Source organism: Hyperolius riggenbachi, chromosome 4, assembly GCF_040937935.1.
Source record: "Hyperolius riggenbachi isolate aHypRig1 chromosome 4, aHypRig1.pri, whole genome shotgun sequence".
NCBI classification, from domain to species: domain Eukaryota; kingdom Metazoa; phylum Chordata; class Amphibia; order Anura; family Hyperoliidae; genus Hyperolius; species Hyperolius riggenbachi.
This window is the reverse complement of record NC_090649.1, coordinates 293,360,640-293,383,825: the sequence shown is the minus strand read 5'-3', so window position 1 is coordinate 293,383,825 and position 23,186 is coordinate 293,360,640. Positions and strand designations below refer to the sequence as shown.

At 42.1% G+C, this 23,186-nt stretch overlaps 1 protein-coding gene across 1 annotated transcript in view; it reads right to left on the bottom strand.

Annotated features, from left to right (window-relative positions):
• Nucleotides 1–3,877: 3,877 nt before the first annotated feature.
• The window catches only part of RNF217 (ring finger protein 217), a 121,306-nt gene continuing 101,997 nt past the window's right edge, over nucleotides 3,878–23,186 (bottom strand). The window contains exons 3-6 of the mRNA XM_068231455.1: nucleotides 20,842–21,006; nucleotides 11,421–11,622; nucleotides 7,924–7,995; nucleotides 3,878–6,431 (exon numbers count right to left, since the gene is read on the bottom strand). Of these exons, the coding sequence (XP_068087556.1) occupies nucleotides 6,358–6,431; nucleotides 7,924–7,995; nucleotides 11,421–11,622; nucleotides 20,842–21,006 (513 nt within the window). The 3' untranslated portion in view covers nucleotides 3,878–6,357. The remainder of the gene's footprint in view (nucleotides 6,432–7,923; nucleotides 7,996–11,420; nucleotides 11,623–20,841; nucleotides 21,007–23,186) is intronic.

The window sequence follows — 23,186 nt, the reverse complement described above, 5'->3', positions numbered from 1 at the left end:
TACTAGCTGGTCTGGCCCCAAGAGGCACACATAGCTCATCTCTACATGTCTTATCAGCACCTCCTTGTTGTGAGAAGGGTTGGATAGATGAATGCAAGCTAATGAACAAATTACATTTCAGAAAGCAGCAATGATGCTAAATGACTATCAGCAAAACTACTTCCCTAAGGGCCCATTCACACTTGAGAGTTTTTCCAGCGATTTCGGCAAAACGCTCAAATGCTAGCGCTTTTCAAAGCACCAGGGTAATAAAAGTGTATGGGCCCGTTCTCATTTGGGCGATTTGCGCTAATCGCCGCCGCAAATCGCCCAAAAACGCGAAAAGCAAATGCGTCGCCTGCACCATTTTCAGGTGATTTCCCGGCAATCGCGTTTCAGTGCTATAGAAGCGCTAAATGTCATTGCGGCAAAATCGCTGCAGTGTTCAGTGATTTTTCCGAGGGAAATTGCGGAAAAATCACTCCTGCAAAACTATAGCAAAAATTGTCGGCGTTTTGAAAACACAAGTGTGAATGGGCCCTAAATGTTCAAGATTTGGTAAAAGACCATATTTTAGCCTAAACATTGTTTTAAATTGAAGTATATAAATAACATAATCATGCTTTTTCAGCAAATGCTGCAGGGTGGATGAAACCCAATCCTGAACTTCATGGACCGCCTATGATAACGGAATTTAAAAAAAGAATCAAATATAATTGGATAATTAGAAATCAACATATAATACTGATAACCTTAACTCAATCACTTGATAGGACAATGTAAAATGCAGTGTGTTCCCCAGCATGGATTATCTTTATATTATGAATTATATAATATCCTAATATCTAGGATGGAGATCCCATTACATTTTTGCAGTCAATCATTAAGCTATCCAGAAAATTCATGTTTTCACATTTTTTTTCACTCCAATTGTGTAATCATGGTCTTCAACCTAAAGATTTACGGCTTCTAACTTGCACAGTAGCTCCAGTTTGCTAAGCTGACCATAACATCCTTTAAAGCGGTCTAACACCCAGCATTTCAACTTTGCTTTAAAAGATTGCTTACAGCTTAGAAACGATTATGCCAGATTTTTTTTTTTTTAGCAGAAATTCACTGAATGGGTTAAACATGACATTTTAGTGTTGCATTTAGTTAGAAATCTGTGTCTGTGCTGAGGTTTAGATACAAATGTATCTATTTACAATGTAAATAAACAAACACCTCTCTGAGAGAGCACAGAGGGCTTCCAAGACAGGCTTTTCAGAGGTCTATTTGCATTCCAAACAAAGATACATTTGTATCTAAACCTCAGCACAGAAGCAGATTTCTAGCTAAATGCAAAACTAAAATGTCATGGTTAACCCATTCAGTGAATTTCTGCTTAAAAACAAAAATTGGCATAATCGTTTCTAAGCTGTAAGCAATCTTTTAAAGCAAAGTTGAAATACTGGGTGTTAGACCGCTTTAAGGCAGCAAAGCAGTACATGTGCTACATTTTTGGCAAAACAAACATTAAAATGGAATTTTCAATTTAAAAAGCCTTTGTTCTTTTCGCCAATTTAATTTTTGCATACCGTATATTTGTCACTAGAAACCAAATCTTAAGGAGCGTACACATGCCATACGTTATCAAAAGACGGGTCCGTATGACGGATCAGTCAAAAACAGTCTTATCAGTCTGCCGACAGCTTGTACTCGCGTGCAACTGTTGTCAGAACGACCGCCCCGCGGGATGATCTGATGGACCAGTCGTTTGAAAAAGTACGGTGTGTGTACGCGCCTTTAGTCCTAACCTGATCCAAATCTATACAGGAAGAGAAAAGGAAGTTATGGCGATACTCACTGCTTATTCAGAACTCCTATGCCCAAATAATTAACTAGGAGACTGTAGCAAATATAAATGCTTTCTGAATATCATGTACTTTATCAGCAACAAATAGTCAATTGTGCATCAACAGGAAAAATTCTCCCATAAAGGACGGTGTTGTCTTAATTAGAAAAAGGAGACCTTCATACGCCCATGGAAGGCCCCAAACCCTGGCAGGGATATTTCCTTCTACCATGCCAATGATTGATTGATTGATTGGTTCTGTTTCAGACAGCCATGACACTTGGGTCTGCTTGATTTCTCAAACACTACTTTGACAAATGTTTATACAACTACTGCACTATAAATCAAAAAGGATTGGCACAAGAGATGGGCAGTAAAATATTATTTAAATATAAGTTCTTATCCAGAACTGATCTTTTTTGGCTCCTTAAAGTAAAAAAGGAATTACAGGCACACTACTACTACTAACTGTGGAACAACATAGAAAACTCGTCTAGAAGTGGGACAGTGGACCAGTAGTCAGAGTTATACATACTATAGAGTGAGATACAAATTGCATCTGGAGCTTGGTTTAAAATATGTAGTGTGTAAGCTATGTAAATTAGCTTAGCATCATTGGCAATTACATTAACACTGATGCTCATTTTGGCATTTTCACTATTGGCATTCTACTATAAATCATGAGGAGGCAAAGCTGTGGATATATGAACCTTAATCTGTCATCTTAACATCTAGAGCTAACATCAAAGAATTCAGAATGCAAGCGTTCAAGCTTTCTGAACCACCACTGTAAAGGCACTTGTTCTGCTAATTGATAGGTAGATTTTTTTTTAAGACATTCTTTACTGAACTAGAAGGCATTAGTCCACAGACTGATTGCCTCCACTGCAGGTCTCGGAAGAGCAGTAAACACAATAATGGCGGATTCAGATAAGCAGTAAGCTGCAACTTGTAGATGCAGCTCAATGATCCGCACTGGCTTAGCTGTGTAGCACAATGTGCTGCTTGACAAATAGATTTGTATTCGACCTCAGTGGATAAATGGAGCGTTCATTCACAGAGAGGCCTACCACAGACATGGACAATGATGGTATGAAAAATGCACATCATTTATTTGCAGAGATGGCCACATATTGACTCGCATGACCAACCCCAGACCAGCAGCCTAATTGGTTGCTGCCAAGCTGACAGTGTCCCTTGGCAACTCAGGCAGTCCTCAAAAGCTTGCCCCCCCCCCTCAAATATCAATCCTGCATCAACAAGACAGAGCCTGACATGACAGGCTGTCTTTTATACTGGAGATACTCTTTAGATGACTGCCACTTTTATTAAAAAGGGAAGGTTCAGGGAGGGTGGTTAAAAAATAAAAATCAATTTCCACTTATCTGGGGCTTCCTCCAGCCCGTGGCAGGCAGGAGGTGCCCTCGCCGCCGCTCCGCAGGCTCCCGGTGGTCTCCGGTGGCCGACCAGACGGGCTGTACTGCGCAGGCGCAGTAGTTCTGCGCCTGCCCAGCGGACGTCCGATGACGTCAGCGCGCCGGCGTGGGACGCAGAAGTGCCGGGCCATGGAGCGCAGAAGAGCCCGACCTGGCAGCCGGCCTGGCCAGGTCAGGTCGGCCACCGGAGACCACCGGGAGTCTGCGGAGCGGCGACGAGGGCACCTCTTGCCTGCCACGGGCTGGAGGAGGCCCCAGGTAAGTGGAAATTGATTTTTATTTTTTAGTCACCCTCCCCGAACCTTCCCTTTAAGGATAGTCACTGTCATTCTCTTTGCCATTATTCAGCAGCAGCTTGGCAACGATTGTCATTTTTCTAAAGTGGTGATCAGCCTAATTGTACTTACTGCCAAATATCCTGCTCAAGTCAATGGGCTGTGTATTGCTACCTTTCCTGGTGAAAATGAATGGTTGCGGTTGCTGCTCCTTTTACTCCATACACATGAATAAGGATTCCGCCAGTTTAGGTTAACTACAACAAACAATATAGCAATCAAAGCACTGAATATCAGTGCAATAAATATGATCACCCTTTGATAAGTTTGGCGATAAGAAAGTAACCATCAGATTTTAAAAAGTAAAAAAAAAGGCTTTTAATATTTTTAATCCACTTGTTTATAACTAGGCCCCTTTGAGCCACTCTTATGGCATGCAAACTTGGCTGTACTCAAGACATATTTGTTGCTGAGGAAGTATGAATGCAAGCACATTTCATTAGTCTACATTTTTACACAGAAAGAAAGGAAATAAAATCCACAAGGGGTCAAATAATAAAATAAATCTGAGTGCAATTCATTACATTAGTGTTGGTTCAAAGGTTTCCAAAACTGGGTTTCTATTCTGCTGACACCTGAATAGGAATGCTGATAACATCACCCGTCACTCTTCTTAGCAGAGCATCACTGTGTGTAAATTTACACTTGCTATTGCAGGCTGACCTTGATGCTTCTGTACAACTTTCTCCACTTGCCACTATACACTTTCAGAAAATTCACTACTGATCTGACTGGGGAGTCTTTCGAAATTCTAGTAGCCATTGACATTAGTATGCATTACTTATCTAAGTGTTTGAAGGAAGTACTTGCATAAACCAGTGTTTTACAGTGTTGCTCATCACAGTAAAGCTCCTTCTACAGGGGAGGCCAAACTGCATATTTTGTAAGGCAGTTTAGCCTCCCCAGCTGCAATTTTATGTAGCTGAGTGGCAGTGTTGGTAACCCCACACATGTCATGATTTGGCACGTTGTGGAGTTACCCGGTGGCAAAAGAGCAAAACATGTTTTGTCTGAAAACGGCTGTGCTCAGATGTTACACTATAGGTAGACCCCACTTCTACCTCCCATGCCGAGCACTAGCAAGTGTCTTGCTGGAGCATACTGTACAGTATATGAATTTACCGCCTTCAGTCTCCTTTGTGACAAGGCCTTAAAAGCAAACTTGAAGCATTTTTAAAATAAAAAAACACAGGTACTTACCTAAGGAGGGGGAAGGCTCTGGATCCGGTTCCTCTCCCGGTCTCTCTGTTCCAATACTGTCTCCTCAAATGTCCCGCCATGGGAGGCTTTGGAAGTCTTCAGGAGCCTGAGTGCTCCAGAAGACTGGCGGCTCTGTACTGTGCATATGCGAGTGCGTGAGAGGGTGGGCACTACAGAGCCGCCCGGATTCAGGAGCACTCGGGCTCCCAAAGACTCCTCTGGCGGAAGAGAACAATCGGCAACCCATCAGTCAGAACTGCTAACGGGGTGAAGCCACTGGAACAAAGGGACCAGGAGAGGAACGTGGAGGCTCTATAGGACCCAGAGCCTTCCCATTCCTTAGGTAAGTATTTGTTTTTTGTTTCTTTTCTATTTCAGATACACTTCAGGTTAACTTTAAGGGAAGAGAGAGTGTGATCTGTTTGTGATGGGCAACAAAACCGTTTCTACAGGCACTTTGATAAATAAGACTCCAGTACAGCACACAAAAGAAGACTGCAGAGAGCCTTTCAGTATACTGGCTGGATGGTGTACTGGTTAAGGGCTCTGCCTCTGACATGGGAGACCTGGGTTCGAATCTCGGCTCTGCCTGTTCAGTAAGCCAGTAATTCAGTAAGGAGTTAATTGGGCAAGACTCCCTAACACTGCTACTGCCTACTGAGTGCGCTCTAGTGGCTGCCTCGCAAGCGCTTTGAGTCCGACAGGAGAAAGGCGCTATACAAATACTGCCATTATTATTATTATTATTACCTTTACACACAAAATGCTACAATCCCAGTTCAGGTTCCAAAGGTAAAATATGTGCCCCTGCATTTCAAAGGTTGAGATATTCAGTAATTGTGCTGAGAATAAGGCATTGTCCTGATTTCTTTTCTGTTCCCTGCTTTGGGTGTGAATAATATAAAAAGGAGTATGACCATATCTTAACTAATAGCTATGACCCACTGACTTAAAATGCTTAGTGTTTCTTCAACTAGCAATACAATGAGTCTTAAGATCACTTCTCAAGACATAACAAAAGAAACGGTTACATATTATGACTTCTTACTGCAGCAGACGATTGTAACTATGTCAAACGGCTACATGGAAACTTTGTGAACATGAACTTCGATGCTGATGATACTTGACCAAGTATGGTTCGTACTTGTTAGAGGATACTTGACAATCTCTTCAATATCGGCTACTGGAGTTATCCTTACACAGACAAGTTCAGTGACAATGAGAGCGCAGCTAGTCAAGTCTTCAGGTTCCAATCAAAAGTACTTATGTTGATTGTCTAACCAAAGGGAATCTAGTCTTAAGCCTACACTTCTAAGAAGGGAATGGCATTTCAAATAATGTTTTAATATTACAAATAAAAAAAGAAGCAGCAATTCTGGGCATATCCAGCTGGGAGTGCACCATGACCAGGTGGCTTTACGGTCTTGCCGTTGGGGGTAGTACGGAAAGCGAAGCATTGAAGGTTCTGCATTCTACAGTCCATGTCTAGTTTTCTGTGAATGAATGATAAAGCTCCCCAGTACACAGTATTACCCCCGCAGGACTGTTTCAAGCTTCAGGAGGTCCCCTTTCTTTACCATGGCATACCCGTCCGTGTCCTTTTTCTTTTCCTTTTGCAAAGGCAGTAGATAGGCAATCCAAACAAGCCTAGAAGAAGACAAAGGTTCATTTACAAGGCACATTCATTCATACAGCTGGTGCACTGAGTACAGTGCACAAACTTTGCATGGATTTCTATTATGGTACTATTTTATCTACAAACTAGGAGATTCTACCTCTGGTAACTAAAAGCATGTCAGACACCGCAATAAGCTTTCTCGCTGAATGAATTTTGAAATAAAATCAATAGGATAAGCTAAATGACTCATGGGGTTGTGCTATGATGGTTTTAATCCTTTGGCAGCCAATTTATTTTGAGGCTTGCAAGTTCTCCAGGCCAATTTATTTTATTTCTTTGTTAGATTTCCTAGCTTCTAATTAGTACTGCTGGAATGTGTATTTATGGGCATTTGTCACTAGGAGGCAGTGTTAGACAATAAAAGAGGCTCTTTGCTTTCAGTTTCTGCTTGAAGAGAAAGTTCAAAGCAAGCCAAGAATTTACAGCACGAGTTCTGCCGACTGAAGACCAAAGCAGTACATTATCTAAAATAAGGTAACCCATGTGTGGCTATTAACAGGTAAAAAGTGCTCACTTGTTCATGGCATACACAAGCACAGATCGTGGAGGAAAGAAAAATAAATCTCCTGTGCAAACATGATTAGTATACCATGTGGTTTGAAACATGGCAGACCCCCTTATCAAATTACAGGCAGTCCCCTACTTACAAACAGGTTCCATTCCAAGAGATTATTTAGAAGTTGAATTTTTAAGTTGAGTCCATGATGAAATCTGGATAAATTATTTCCTTTCGAACAACTCTAGATTTGGACATAGTATAAACAGTTTTTTGGTTGTTTTCAATGTGCTTTTAAAGGGTGTAAAACTACTTTAAACAGTTTATATAATACTGTAATAAAAATTAAAAATATGCAATAAAACATTACTGTATATTTTGTACATGAAGACAACTTTATTTGTATCTCTGAAACGTTGTAACTTGGAGTTGTTTGTAAATAGGGGATGGTCTGTACTTAGTCTCTGGCCGTTTTGAGCTTGGATTTAATAGACCGATGTAATCTAAATTTTGGAAAGTCAAAGTACTCCATATGATGATGGAGGATTAAGCAGAGAAACAGATTTTGTGTGTTAAATGTGGATTTTTGAACGGACACCCATCTGTATAAGCTAAACATACAATCAGCATTAGGAAGCGCAGCAGGTCTGCAGATTATATCTGAGGAGAGCAAACTATTAAGGACATCAGCTGCAAAGCTTAAGATAGCCAACTGTTCCATGACAGGATAAAATATTTTAAATATGCTGAGCAAGATGTCCATTCAAATACGAGCTTTACTATGAAATTGTAAGGGATATGATGATAAACTATTGCACAAGAGGTTATGTATTACCTAGAGATTAAAATGCTTTACTAAGCAAATTAAAATAATAGAAACCTGTAATTATATGCTGGGCAACTGGATTACATTTTTATGCATTTTCATTTCATTAACTGGTAGATGCATCATACTTTATTCTTACCTATTACAACTGCAATGGCTCCCAAAGCCAAGCCTATAACTAGGAGTAAGGGTGCAATAAGCAGCTTCCCAGCTGTGAAAAATAAAACAAGATTTTTCAATACGCATCCTAAATAAGGCACTATAGTCGAGATAGTTTAGAGTTATTTCACCCCCCCCCCCCCACACACACACCTTTAAAGATTAAAATAAAAACCCTATTGTGTGGGCACTGTAGCTACAAGATTAGCACTTTTGCTTTGCAGAGCTAGAGTCCCAGGTTCAGGCTGTGTTCCCACTTGTTGCTGTATCACATGCGGCCAGTGTAGTGTCTGTCCTGATGGTCCGCCATGGTCCAGCTTGAGCCCAGGACAGATGTGATCTCCCATAGGCTATATGGGGTAATGCATCCACCCACGGTCCGCTTACTGCATAAGATCTCACAGATCTAATGCGGCGCGACAAGTCTGAACGGCTCTTATTCATAAAATAGGAGCCATTCACTCGATGAGCGGAGAAAAACAAAATGTCTGTTCTCCGCTGTAGTGGGAACAGAGCCTAAACCTGGGCACACACGGCTCGTTTTTTATTATCAATCGAGTGGCTGATGGCTCGATTGATAATATCCGACGTGTCCGATCACCACGCCGGATCAATACCGCGCTCGATCCACGCGGACGAGCGGGGACGCACCGGCATCGAGCCAGCGGCTCGATTCCGGCGCACAATTGCACCGTGTATGCCCAGCATAAAACCTTGGCTATGTTACTGCCTGCATGGAGCTTTTATTTTTTCCTATGTTTGCACAGGTTCCCACATTCTAAAAACATACCGATAAGTTAATTGGCTCCTCCTAAGATAGCCTTATACCAAAGCTATGTACACACTATAGATTGAAGCTCAGCATGGATCAGGTCTCGATCCCTCAGGCAAAGGTATCCAGGTCTTTAAAAGTTTCTCTGCTGTCGGACTGCAGGTGAAACAGTGCAACTCTCACCAATAACTCATTTCAAGTAACAAACCTACTAGGAACAGATTAAAAATGTGCAGTAGTTCAAGATTTGGCTTTAAAGTGGATCAGAGATGAAAAAGTAACTACAACAAGTAACTTGTCTATATATCTTATCTAAAGTTTAGATAGTTTACACAGCAAATCTAGCTGCAAACAGTTTTAAATGTGTATTATTTATTGAGCAGATCCAAGCGCAGCAGGCACCACATTCAGTAATTTAGTAGCTCTTTATTGGAAAAGTCATAGATAAAAATGGCTGTAGCGGCTTCTAAAATCCTGCTGGCCAATGGGTGCGCTCAGAAGGGCTGTGGACCTGATGGGGAACTGAAAAAAGGGACATCACCAAAGATACACCTTCCAGCCTTGCTTCCGCCCAGCGCATGCGGCCATCCGGATGCGGAAATACATACGCATCATACGTGGAAAATCATACCGGCATCAAAATTATGAGTGCGCATAAAATAATCCGTACACGGAAAACCGCACGCGTCTAACGCGGAAAATCACACTCACATGCGGAAATACAGCCGCAAAAGTAGCTGTGGGTGAGATTTATAAGTATAACAGCGGCATATAATAACACCTGAGGACCACCTAAAGAGCCATCACAAAACTCAAAAAAGTCACTCCAACCATGGGTAACATTGTGATATGGCAAAAAAAAAAGGTGTCCTCAGTGCAGTCAATAACCGCCTATACTTACGACCACAAAAACATAAAAACAACAAAATACGACACATCGCTGAGCGTTCAGCATGGCACCTGGAAGTTTCCTAAAAAAGAAAACATTAGAAACCATTAGAAAAAATTAAAGGAACACAGCCATCCCAAGTTCATCGCACAGGCCAACCAGTGAGAGAACAGTGAACAGAAACAAACAATCAAAAGGACAACTCATATACAAAAACGGAGGTCATATTCTCGGTTTAACCCACCTCGCCCCATAACATTAAGCTTTCGAATCCACCATGCTTCCCTACGTGCCAACTCAGGCTTCCCATTGAGTCTACCCCGCCAGTTGTTAGGTACACTGTCAATAACCTGCACCTTCATCTGCGCTACACTATGTCAAGCTGTTGAAAAATGAGATGACACAGCCTGTGTCATATCATTGTTACAGATTGCTGATTTATGGGATGACGTTCTATCTCGTAGGAGTGGAGTGGTCATTCCGACATATCCAAGGCCACACAGGCATTTAATTAAATAAACCACATAGGTGGGGTCGCAAGAATAGCCACCTTGAACAGTATACCGTGTGCCCTTGCATGGATGAGTGAATGTGCCACCTTTGGCTATGTGGCTGCACAAATGGCAGCTCAGATAGGGAAAAGTACCAACTCTTGGACCGGTCGATAATGGATTAACAATCATGGAGGAATTCGATGGATTAAAGCTGCGTTGTCTAAACACTTTATCACTAATGGTGGGGGCCTTTTTGAAAGAAAATAGAGGGGAATACCAGAATTCTGGTATCCGAGGAAAATCTCCTTGCAAAAGGTGCCAATGTTGTCTAATAATACTGCCCATTTGTTGACTACAGGCTGAATATGTGGACACGAAGGGCATGCGAAATGGTTTGAGTTTTTTTAGAACGACATGGATTAGAGGACAGGGTATGTTCTGGGTAACCGCTTTCTCTAAATTTAGTTTTAATTAACTCTTTATGGGTTTCTAAGGAATCTTGATCAGATACTATTCTCTCTATTCGTGTAATATGTCCCCAAGGGATAGCATTAATTACCGAGAGAGGATGGGAACATTGGTAGCGAAGAAGGGAATTTCTGTCCGCAGGCTTGGTGTAAAGGGTGGTGGTCAGTCTACCCGACTGCACCATCACCCTTCTATTCAAAAACACTGCCTCATCAATTTTATTATTATTTATGGCTGTGAAACAATGAGGGCAGCCATGTTCTGTTAGTCACACTACACTGAGGCAAGCTGATAGCATCTCCAGTCCTCAGCCTGTGGAAAATTTCACTCCCTCCCCCCTCCTCCTCCCCTCTGCCTCAGACTGGCTAGTAACCTCCTCTTGCCCAGACTGAGCTCCCATAAGCCCTTGCTACCTGGGACTGAGTGCCAAGGCTCTCTGAAAAGCTGTGGGCGAGGCTTGGTCAGTTTATAGGGAATTAGAGTATTAAAACAAAAAACATATTTGGCTTGAAGAATGCCCTGTAAACTATATGAAAGGAACACAATTATGAAATGAGTAAAAGTTTATCTCGGATCCACTTTAAGAGATGAAAAAACAATCATCAAAGTTTCAAGTTTTCACTGCATCGGGTACGTGAGGGTCATTTTTGTACCAGTTAAACGACTACATTCACAAATTGTACAATTTAAAATACACACATGAAAAGTACATTTCTACCAGAGTAAAATGCACTGTAATTTACTTTTTTCCCATACAATCCCCTATTTTAATTTCAGGTTTGCTTTAATGGCAAAACTGCTTACATCTAAAAAAAAAACAAAAAACATTTATAATATAAAATGTATATACTCACCACAAACTGAGCCACGCACTAATCTCCTTAGATGTGGTCTATCAGGGAGGTAGCGGTATTTGCATCCAAATATACTGAGGTTTGATGTGTGATCACCAAAAAAGCGTAGCTGACGATACCTCTCCCCACAGCGATAGCAGAAATTAGTGTTACATTGAGAACAGGTCATATGATCACAGCCTTCTGTTCTCTGAATATGGACCTGAAAGAAGCAGCAAACCGGTAACACATTCATGATGATCATTTCAAATGGCTCTATGAATACTGTAAACATTACGCATTGAGTGGTCTCAGCAGAGGAAATCATTGCCCATTAGGACAGGAAATATATTTTCTAAAATGCTACTGCGTTGTGTGTAGTGGTTCAGCTGAGTGAAGAACACAAGACTTATCCTGTGACAGACATTTTCTACTATATTTTCCATTCAAAGCACATCCAAAATAAAAACACATTCTTACATTGCCATTCATTTAGCATAACACATATTTAACCAGTTCACCCCCAAGGGTTTTTATCCTAACGGACCAGAGCAATTTTCAGTTGTCAGCGCTCCTCCCTTTTATTCCCTAATAACTTTATTACTACTTATCACAAGAAAATGATCTATACCTCGTTTTTTTCGCCACCAATTAGGCTTTCTGTGGATAGTACATTTTGCTAAGAATTTTTTTATTCTAAATGCATTTTAATGAGAAAAACAGAAAAAAAAAGAAAAAAAATCATTATTTCTCAGTGTTCAGCCTTTATAGTTTTAAAATTAAACATTCTCCTGTGGATAAAACAAACACGTTTTATTTGCCCAGTGGTCCCGATAATTAAACCGTTTAGATTATGTCCCTACCACAATGTATGGCGACAGTATATTATTTTGAAATATAAGTGGTTATTTTTCTGTTTGTTCTGGCCATAATTACAAGCCCCTATGTAATAAATTAAAATTAATTTTCCCCCATAAAATATAGAATAAAAAAAGCTGAGTCCCTAAGGTAACTATTTATTTATTTTTTTTAAGCTGATTTTTTTTTTTTACAAGTGTTTTTTTTGGGGGGGAGGGTTGGAAGTGTAATTTTATTAATGATGTGTATATACTTGAAAATGTATGTATTTTGTAAGTGTAATATACTTTTTGGCCACAAGATGGCGCTGGTGAACACTCATAGGACGTGTTCACTTTTTTTTTTTTTTTTTTTTTTTTTTTTTACACACTTTATTAAACTGTTACATTTCCTGTTTATGTGAATGGACGTAGCTGCTGTTCGCGGTCACGTCCATTCACTCCAGGCACTGCGATTGGGTAGAGGACTGTTCAGTCCTCTTCCCCAATCGCCCAGCACGGGATCCCGACGGTAATGGCGGCGGTAGCGGCGGACACACGGCGGTAGCAGCGGCGGGAATGCGCGACGTATTAAAACGTCATGTTGCTGTTAATAGCGGTAAGCATGACGTTTTAATACGTTAGGATGGCGGTAAATGGTTAATTTGCCTGTAGTGAGTGTGTATGGGCTCTGGATACAATATGATCTACAATGAAATGAAATGTACAACTGTCATGTGACATGATGAGAGATAAATGTGTATGTACCTGTATGTACAGTCCAAAGCCTACTTGGATCTGGGATGTGTTCCTTTTTTCTTCACTGTAAAGGTGGCCAAACATCAGGCAACTTGGCGAGCGAGCAACCATCCAATACAATTATTATAATCGCATGAAAATCGGTGCCGCCAAATGCATGCCTGACTGAAAATGCGACTGATCGCACATACCTCAAGATGTAGGGCCAACTTGCTCGATCGGGTGCGCGGCAGTAATGGCGAGTGATATTAGGATGAGCAACGAACGCAACAAAACCCCCCGGCGCTGTCACCCCTGTATAATTTACCCCCCCCCCCCATGCAAAATATACATTACTTATCCGAGGCCGCCGCTTGTCCTCAGCTGGCTTGCTCCGTACAAGCACACCCCACATGGTTGCTTTGTAAGGCCGTGTGTGACATCATACATCAAACAGGCAAACTCATGGCATGCGAGTACGGACAGCGAAGGAATCCCGGAGCAGGCAGAGGCTGGACAGGTAATGTATAGAGTGCACTGGACATGACAAACATTAGGGGGATAGCCTTGAAGCAGGGAGGCGGACGGATGTGGCGTCACAAGGTCGATTCCTGACCAATTTCAGCATGAAGTTGATCGGGAATCAGCCTGCGGTGTATTGGCAGCCAACAGATCTCTCTATAATCAGATACGATTAGAGAGAGATTTGTACCTTGGTTGTATCTGCCCATCATCGTTCGATTTATGGCTACCTTAAGGCTGGTTTCACACTGCAAACTGGAGGCAGCGATGCGGTGCGCTGCGCCTGCCACACCACTAAAATTAGGCCTTCAGGGCCTGTTCCTTGTCTGGCCACCAGACAAACAGGAAATAACGCACTTGCGGTCACTTCCTGCTTCGGTTATGCGGAAGGTACCAGCTTGTTTAAAAACCCTGTGTCGGCACAGACTAAAATGACTTCCGGGCCAACTCAGATCACTCAGTTCTGCGCTAGCGAAAGATTGAGCACTTCCGGCGCAGCGTACCACAACGTAGGAACTATGAACTTCCCCATAGGGATACATTAGGCTACGGATGCAGTGCGTCAATTTGATGCACCGCACCAGTGTGAAAGGGCCCTGAGGGTTAAGAATCTAGGGATGTAATTGACACTCTCTCTTCAAATCTGAACGCCATAAACAGTAACTGTGGGGCATAAAAGCAATTCTTTATTTTTATGTGGTAAACAACTAACAAGGATGCTAAGCAGGCAATCCAAAAGTTAAAAATCACTGTTTTTCTTCTTAATAAAACATTATTACCCAGTTTCCCTGGCTCTTATTTGGTACATCTGCTGCACAAAAGAAGTTCCAGAGCATGCTTTTTTTTTACTTCTTTACTTTCCCCTCAGACTTAGCTAATACAGCCTGATTGGCTTAAGCCTCTTTCCCTTCTGTTTTCCCCTCTCACTCACATCACCGTTCCTCTCTGATTGGTCAATATTTTCTCAATGCACTGTATTCCCAGCACTTTAAAGAGACTGTAACAAAATTGTCTGCCTTATGTGTTCTATCCTACAAGTCCCTATACCGGTTTTAATGTGCTCTGGATTACTGCAGCCTTTTCTAGTTGCACTGTCTCTGTAATAAATCTAATCTTTTCTTTTTCAAGCTTTGTTGACCCAGAGAGGAATGCACTGTCTCTGCTGTGATAGGGAGAAGTTGTGCCCACCCCCTCTAGGCTCTGTGTGTGTGCTTTGTTTATCCCACACAGACAGGTCTCTGCTCTCAATTTCAGCTTGTTTGGAGGGGGGGGGGGGGGGGGCCTGGGGAGCTGCCTGCGCTGAGAAACTGTATACATAAATACAAACTACATACACACATATATATACACACATATATACACACACACACACATATACATATACATATATATATATATATATATATATATACACATATATATATATATATATATATATAACACACACACACACAGATATATATAACACACACACACACACACACACACACACACATACATACATACATATATATATAAATAACACACACACACATTATATATATATATATATAAATAAATCACACACACACATATATATAAATAAACACACACATATATCCCACACACACACACACATATATCCCACACACACACACACATATATCCCACACACACACATATATCACACACATATATCACACACATATATCACACACATATACACACACACATATCACACACACACATACACACACACACACACACACACACACACACACACACACACACACACACACACACACACACACACACACACACCTTGTTAGTGGCCATGTTTTTGTTTGTAAACACTGCCTAAAACTGGCAATTAAAAGCCAGGATCGCGGTGGGGAGCGGCGGAAACGGCAGAGGGTTCCAAAAGATCACAGTGACTCGATTGGTTTGTTTTTTATTGTACAAATCGGACAGTACAGATTCTCTTCGTGTTTCGATGGATACAGCCATCGATTTTGCATATATTCAGTATGCAAAATCGACGGCTGTATCCATCGAAACACGATCGAACATGTTGGAAATAATCGAATCGATCACGCGGGAAATCGCAACATGTGTATTCAGCATAAGGTGTTGAATGCACACTATAGGTGTGTATTCATTAGCTACTTTTACCATTTCCATAGTATGAAGGACAAAAGATTTTGAATATTTTCTACCCATTGTGTAGGCCACATGGAAGTGGTAAGATTAGATATGTGTATACACTGTATGTCTGCAGCCTTTTCTGAAAGTGGAAATGAATTCCCACAGATATTCATTTGTATCTAAAGCCAAGATGCTAAAATACACTCGCACATCTTTCACAGAGTACTCTCTCTCACCTGTGCAGTCCAGAGAAAACAATCACAGAAATATTCATACTTTTATGGTACCTAATCCCTTTCCCACACACAGAAGTCGTGCGTCTTCACTACAGGTTTTCTGTAGATGTCACACCTCCATCTCTCCAGACTCCAATAACCCTGGTTGGGTGCTGCATACTCTCCCTCACATGTTTACAAAACAAGCACATCACTTATGTCTCCTGTTTACACAGCACGTTATAGAAGGTCTAAAGCAGCGCTGGGCAAACTACAGCCCGCGGTCTGTATCCAGCCCGTGTACGGTGGCCGGATTCCTCTTCTTCCCTGCAGAATTGCGAGCGGGAGGTTATGGGGGAACTTAGAACTCACCAGAGCAGCGATTCCCGCATCGCATCTCCATGGCAACCGGGCACCACATGACGAGACGCGACTTGGGAATTGCCGATCAAGTGAGTTCTTAGTTAACCGCCCGCAGCTCTGCAGAGAGGGGGGTAGGAAAAATAGAGGGGAAGTATTTCAGGAATGTGGTCCGCAGAATGTGGCCCGGGCTGTGCAAACTTTGCTCATCCCTGGTCTAGAGTCTAGCCATCGGCCCTCAAACGTTTCTGTATGTACTTTAGCAGTAAAGTAGATGATTGCTGCCTGTGCTGCACTCTCAAAAAAGGGCTCTACACAGGTCCAATCTGCCCAACTATTATCTTTGCTTGGTCTGTTGGAAGATAGTTGGGAGTGTTTATGGTTGGCAAACAACAAGGCGACCAACTGATAACAGGTAGTTTGCCAGATTCATCCGATGGATCAACCTGTACAATTATCATGCAGGTTGGAATGTGTATACATGCAGTATGAACAACATTGTTTTTGAGTGCGGACATGTGCAGTTTGTCGTGTAGCTTGCGAGCATAGTTGGTCGTTCAGTTATTTGGCATTTGTGTATGTACTTATTGTGTAAACAACTTGTCGTGCAGTAGGTCATGTTGTGTGGTTGGATTGTGCGTTATGTTAGACGTATGTATGAGCATTAAGCGAACAAAAAAAAGTTTAACTTACTTGGGGCTTCTTGCATCCCCCCTGGAGTGACCCTGTTCCCGCACCCCTCGGCCAGCAGCGATGTCCCCTGCAAAGCTGGCTAGTCGGCTACTGCGCATGCACGGCCCCAGCCACCCTGATCTTGCTCCCCACTGCCGGAAGTGCTCCGCGCATGCGCACTAGTGATTTCCGCATACTGCGGGTGCGCAGTACGCTCCAAGCACCAGTAGACTTGCGGGGGTCGCAGCTGCTGGCCGGAGGGACTCAGATGGACGGCGTGGCAACAGGATTACTCCAGGGGGCTGCAAGAAGTCCCAGTTGTTAAACTAATTATTTTAATTATACATAAAGTGAACCTCCGAACTAAAAATCTACTCAGCAGTACTGAAAAGGCTTGGTGTTTATTTAACAGTTTCACAGCATCAGAACACTGTTTTTCTTACCAAAGCATCATTTTTAGCTGCATTTTTACCTAAGCTCCACCCATCAAAGAAAAAAAGCCTGGGCTTTTTTCCCCTGATGCTGTGCAGAGCATGATAGGATTTCCTATGTTGTTGTTCACGTTGCCTAGCAACTAGGAGAGGTGAACAGCACACAGGACAGTTGGAACTGTGTCTCATGCTCCCCTGTCACCACCTTTCAACCAAAAAGATGGCTGCCCTCATGAAATCAAACATTTGCCTGTCCTTTCAAACAGGGTGGGTAAGAGATTATATTACCTATCTATTTGAATTAACATAACTGATGTAACTTAATGACAGTATGTTTGTTTAGGCTGGAGTTCCTCTTTAAGATTTCCTTTAAGGCTTGGTTCACATATAAATCTATACATTTCTGTTTCAGTATTGTCAGTTTTACATCAGTTTTCTGTCAGTTTTACCTGACAGTATTGGAACTGTACACCTTTTGTGTGTGAACACACCCATAGAAAACGGATACAGAACTTTTAAACCTTTTATATGTGAACCAAGCTATAGAAAACTCAAACAAATCTGATGCAAAACGGACAGGTCTGCACTGGAAATGTACGGATTTGTGTGTGAACCAGGCCATAGACAACCGACAGGACACCTTTTATATGTGAACCCAGCCTAAAAGGGTGCTTCATCTCAGTAAGAGTATGAAGCTTCACATTATATATTTGTGATATGATACAATTTGACAACTCAGGCAAAGTGTTGAATACAAAGCGTACCCTTTTTGTTGCTCCTGAAAACAATACCTCTCCCCTCATGTTAACATACTCCAAACAATGGCAGCATTGAATAACAAAGTGTGTTTATTTTTCATTCTAATCAGGACTGCACCAGACTAGGGGTTCCCCACCTGCTCTGATCAGATGGCCATCGAGGCTCTCATGCCTAAGGCAATGTGAAACTGTACACTCATTTGACTTTGCCAACTCAAAAGGTGTTGATCAAACAAAAGCTTCCAAAGCGAGAGCAGTTGTCACTCCTGTCCTTCAAAAAAATGCAGGTCACATATGGAGGGTATGGAGAAGAAAAATAAAAGCACAGCAGACAGTGCTTCATTTAATGTATCACCAGAACCAGGGCTTGTGACGGAACAGCACAACTGTCAGGTGTGATCAGCTCTGATGGAGAGGGCTTAGATACGATGGTCATTTGATAGAAATGGATATTTCCACAACTATGGACTTCTTTAGGAAAACACATTGCTTCAGATATGGATAGCAATTTGCTACTAACCAATGTAAATTATTAATGTGTGAGTGTAAATACAGCTCCAAAGCAATACTGCTGACAAAAGAGAACAGAGAGAGCTGCTCACCTATCACCTTGTTACAAAAGAGCAGCTGAAAGGAGTCAGGCATGGATGGTTATGACATATCTGCACTTAAAGAGCGATTCACTGACAGATGCTCATATGAAAAGAAACAAGCATCTACACAGCCCAAGCATCCCCGGTCAGGGGAAAAAATTAGTAGGTTATTGTAATGACCTACTGAAGAACGCTAAGAGAAAAAATATATCCAGGTATAATAACACTAGGTCTGCTCATAGCAATGAGCAGGGCAGGTGCATCAGACCCTGGAGGATTACCTGTACTCTCATAAGATGAATTATGAATAAAAAGGTGTAGAGTCTAGCCATTGATTTACTTCCACTGAAAGACCTGAACATATACTGCCAGTGCAAAAGAACTACACACTTTTTTTAAAAAGAATTCTGCAACTTCACAAAATTGCTCCATGGTTCATCAATTTAAAGGACCACCATCACAAAAAATTAAAAAAAAATTAAAATACATACACGTGTGTAATGCACTTGCCAACAAACAGTCTTTAGCAGTCACTTTTGTCCTCTGTCTCGCACAAAGCAGAACAAAACTGTCACACTAGCATAACTGATGTGTACTCTGCCACATGAATTAGTTTTGAGTCTTTTCGTGTCCTGCCCTATCACTGGCTATTCAGAAAGCCAATAAGGAAAGAAAAATAAGGACAACTGGGAGGTGTTCCCATCAGTCCATTCGTGATCGGTAAATAGTGTTGAGCAGGGGTCGAGTTCTGCGTGAACGCGGGTGGACAAGCGAGTGGACCTCATCCACCCTAGCATGTGGAGGGGAGGCAGCGCAGTGAAGATGGAGCGGTGGGCACAGTGGCGGGGAAGGAGGGACGTCCTCCCCCCCCCCCCTTCCCTCACCTGGGGCTCCCTCCTCCAGAACTAAGTTTTGTGCACGGCTGGCAGTGGGCGGGGACTTACCTCTGCCTTGATCCAAGCACCGGAGGAAGTTCTGCATGCCGCTGCTCTGGTCTAGACCAGCGGCATGCAGAACACCCTCTCATGCCATAACAAGGAAGTAATAAGTAGTTCGCCTGCTGCCAGCTGCCCACAAAACTTAGTTCTGGAGGGGGGAGCGAGGAGCCCCAAGTAAGGGAAGGGGAGGGGGAAAGGAGACATCCCCCCTTCCCTGCCACTGTGCCCACCGCTCCCCCTTCACTGCGCTGCCGCCCTAACAGCTGGGGGGGGGGTGCACCAATAGTCCTGGCTACCTATTCTGGGGACATCTATACACCTGGCTACCTATTCTGGGGACACCTATAGACCTGACTATCTAAACTGAGAAACCTAAAGACCTGGCTACTTATTCTGGGGACACTTACAGACCTGGCTACCTATACTGGGGACAACTATAGACCTGGCTACCTATTCTGGGGAAACCTATAGACCTGACCATCTAAACTGAGAAACCAAAAGACCTGGCTACTTATTCTGGGGAAACCTATAGACCTGGATACCTTTACTAGGGGCACCTTTTTTTGGGAGAACTGCTGCCAGATTATCTGTTTTGTTGGGGAACCGCTTCTGCCAGATTATGCGTATTTCAGGGGAACCGCTGCGGCCATATTATCTGTGTTTTGGAAGAACCTCTGCCAGATTATGTGTACTTTTGATGAAATGCTGTCGCATGTATTTTGGGGGTAAACACTATGGCAGAGCTCAAACTTCCCCAGCAGACCTTTTACAGCACTGCTAAGGTCATATATATTTGGCTCCACCTATGACCACATTTTGTGTGACCATGCCCATTTTTCAGCACCACGCACGGGCGGGGGGTGGTCAGGGTGAGTCCACTCACCTCTTTTCCCAGGCCTAGATGCCTGGTCTTGAGTGACAACTGTATTTACGATCATATCAGGCAACAAACACCCTACTGTCTGCATTTAGCTGTGATCTGGAGAATATAGGCCAGCAAGGAACTACATCTGGCCTACCAGGAACACACTACACAAGAAGTTGCAGAGAAAACGGTTGCTATACAAAACATGCAGGATAAAGCGATCCCCAATGCCCAGGAATGGGAAAAAATGTACTCTGCTGGTTTTATAATAACCTCATAATACCATTCCAACTTGTGCTAATCCTGCGGTTTCCTTTCAGTCGTATTGATAAAATGATTACATCAGCCATAATAGAACTACAAAAATTACCTAGGCGTATCACTACTCACCTTGCATCGAGGACACTTCTGGGCATTTCTCTGCCCATGTTCAATCTCATTGGCCCAGTGGCGTAACAGTTTGTCCCCCCTCTTGTACTCTCTGCAGTTAATCCCTTCATGCCAGGGAGAATGGCACTTAAAACACCACACAAATTGGCAAGATGGGCACTGAATCTGGAAGGAGGACAAAAAAAATTGTCAGCTGCAGAACTTTTTGGCTGAGAATTTGCTGTAAAACAAGCTATAAAAAGGCACAGTGCTTTGTAATCATTACATGTAAACTGCCAGTGCTGCTTTTTGCTACTATTTAAACATCATAATTAATTAAGAATTTGATTGTAGGGTGTTTCTCTAATCTAAAGCAATAATTGTATCACAACCTTCAACATAGGATTAAAGTTTACCTCCAGTAAAATATGTATTTTCGTTTTGCATAGAGGTAGGGTTGAAAGCACTGTTTCCCATCACTTCTTGTTCTAGGTGACCCTGCCTCTCAATAGGACAAGAAACAGAAACTTCCCCTAATGGACCAGAGCAATTTTCACATTTCAGCGCTCCATTTCATTTGCCAATAACTTTATTAATACAAAATTATTTAGATTTGTTTGTTTTTTGCCACCAATTAGGCTTTCTTTGGATCATACATTTTGCTAAGAATTATTTAATTCTAAATGCATATTACAAATAATAAGAAAACAATTGAAAAAAATGAATTCTCAATTTTCAGCCATTACAATTTTAAAATAAAACATGCTACTGTGGATAAACCCCATACATATTCTATTTGCTTATTTCTCCCAGTTATTACATTTAAAATATGTCCCTAATACAGTGTATGGTGACCATATTTTACTTGGATATAAAGGTGTATTTCTTCTGTTTTGTGCCTCTCACTAATTACAAGGCCTTATTTGCAAAAATAAGAGTATTATACCTTCATGACATACATATTAAAGAAAAGAAGTCGAGTCCCTACGGAAACTATATATTTTTAATAATTTCACTTTTTTTTTTAATAAAAGCGTTTTATTTTGTTAAATATGGGACGTGAGGATTTAATTAATGGGGTATTTTTTATTTTTTTTATTGCAATGTATGTAGGTGTAATTTTACTATTTGGCCACTAGATGTCACTGATCTGTGTACTAACGGACAGGCGATGTGAATGTGAGCAGCGGCGATATATGTATATATTTTAGTGCCAATTCTAAAAAGTGTAAGCTTTCTGACAGCAATTGACATTTTTTTTACAGTTTGCCACACAAATCGCTCTGTGTAGCGATACATAAGCGATTTGCCAGCACTTCAATACTTTACATTGAATCGCAAACGCTCCCAAAATGCTGCATATCCTGTGATTGCGATTTGGCTAATCGTAATTCCTATTGTGGAATTTGTCGCATCCATTTTCATTGGCAGAGCATTTAGGGAAACCGCTATCGATTTAAAGCAAACACTAAATGTTTAAAAAAGCGCTGTAGTGGGTTCCAGCCCTAAGGGGGTCTTGCCCAATGACTCCTTACCAAATATGTACAGGCTTACTGAATAAAAACAGAGTAAACAGTACACAATCCCGCCACCAAACCACTATTCCAGTGACCTTCCATTTCCAGTTGTGAGGAAGTGTGAACATTGATTCTATGCAAGTCTATTGTGGTGGCTTAGGAACAGAACTGCTTAACCACTTGAGGACCGCAGTGTTAAACCCCCCTAAAGGCCAGGCCTTTTTATTGTTAATTGGCCACTGCAGCTTTAAGGCCAAGCTGCAGGGCCGCACAGCACAGCACACAAGTGACCCCCCCCCCCTTTTCTCCCCGCCAACAGAGTTCTCTGTTGGTTTCAGTCTGATCGCCCCCGTGATTGTTTATTTTTTTTTTTTATAAATATTTGTTTTTTTTTTCTCTTTTCTACTATACATGGTTTCTTTTTGTTTTCTAAACCCCTCCCTCCCCCCCAGTCAGCCAATCCTGCGATCGGCCGTCATAGGCTTTTGCCTATGAGAGAGACGATCGCTCTCGTCTCCCAGGGGGACAGCTGTGTCACACGGCTGTCCCCAGTACAACGTTGCTGCTGATCGCAGCACTGTACTAACAGAAAAGACGGCGGTTTCGCGGATTGCAATTGCCGCTCGAAGACTAAAGGCGGGGCGGAGCTTTGCCCCCAAGCAGGAGATGCGATCTCCTGCACAATGCAGCCCCAGGACTTGACGCCAATTGGCGTTAGGCGGTCCTGGGGCTGACGCCACGACCATGCCTATTGGCGTGGGGCGGTCTTTAAGTAGTTAAAGTGGATCTGAGATAAAATTTTACTTATTGCATAATTGTGTTACTTTCATATAGTTTATAGGGCATTCC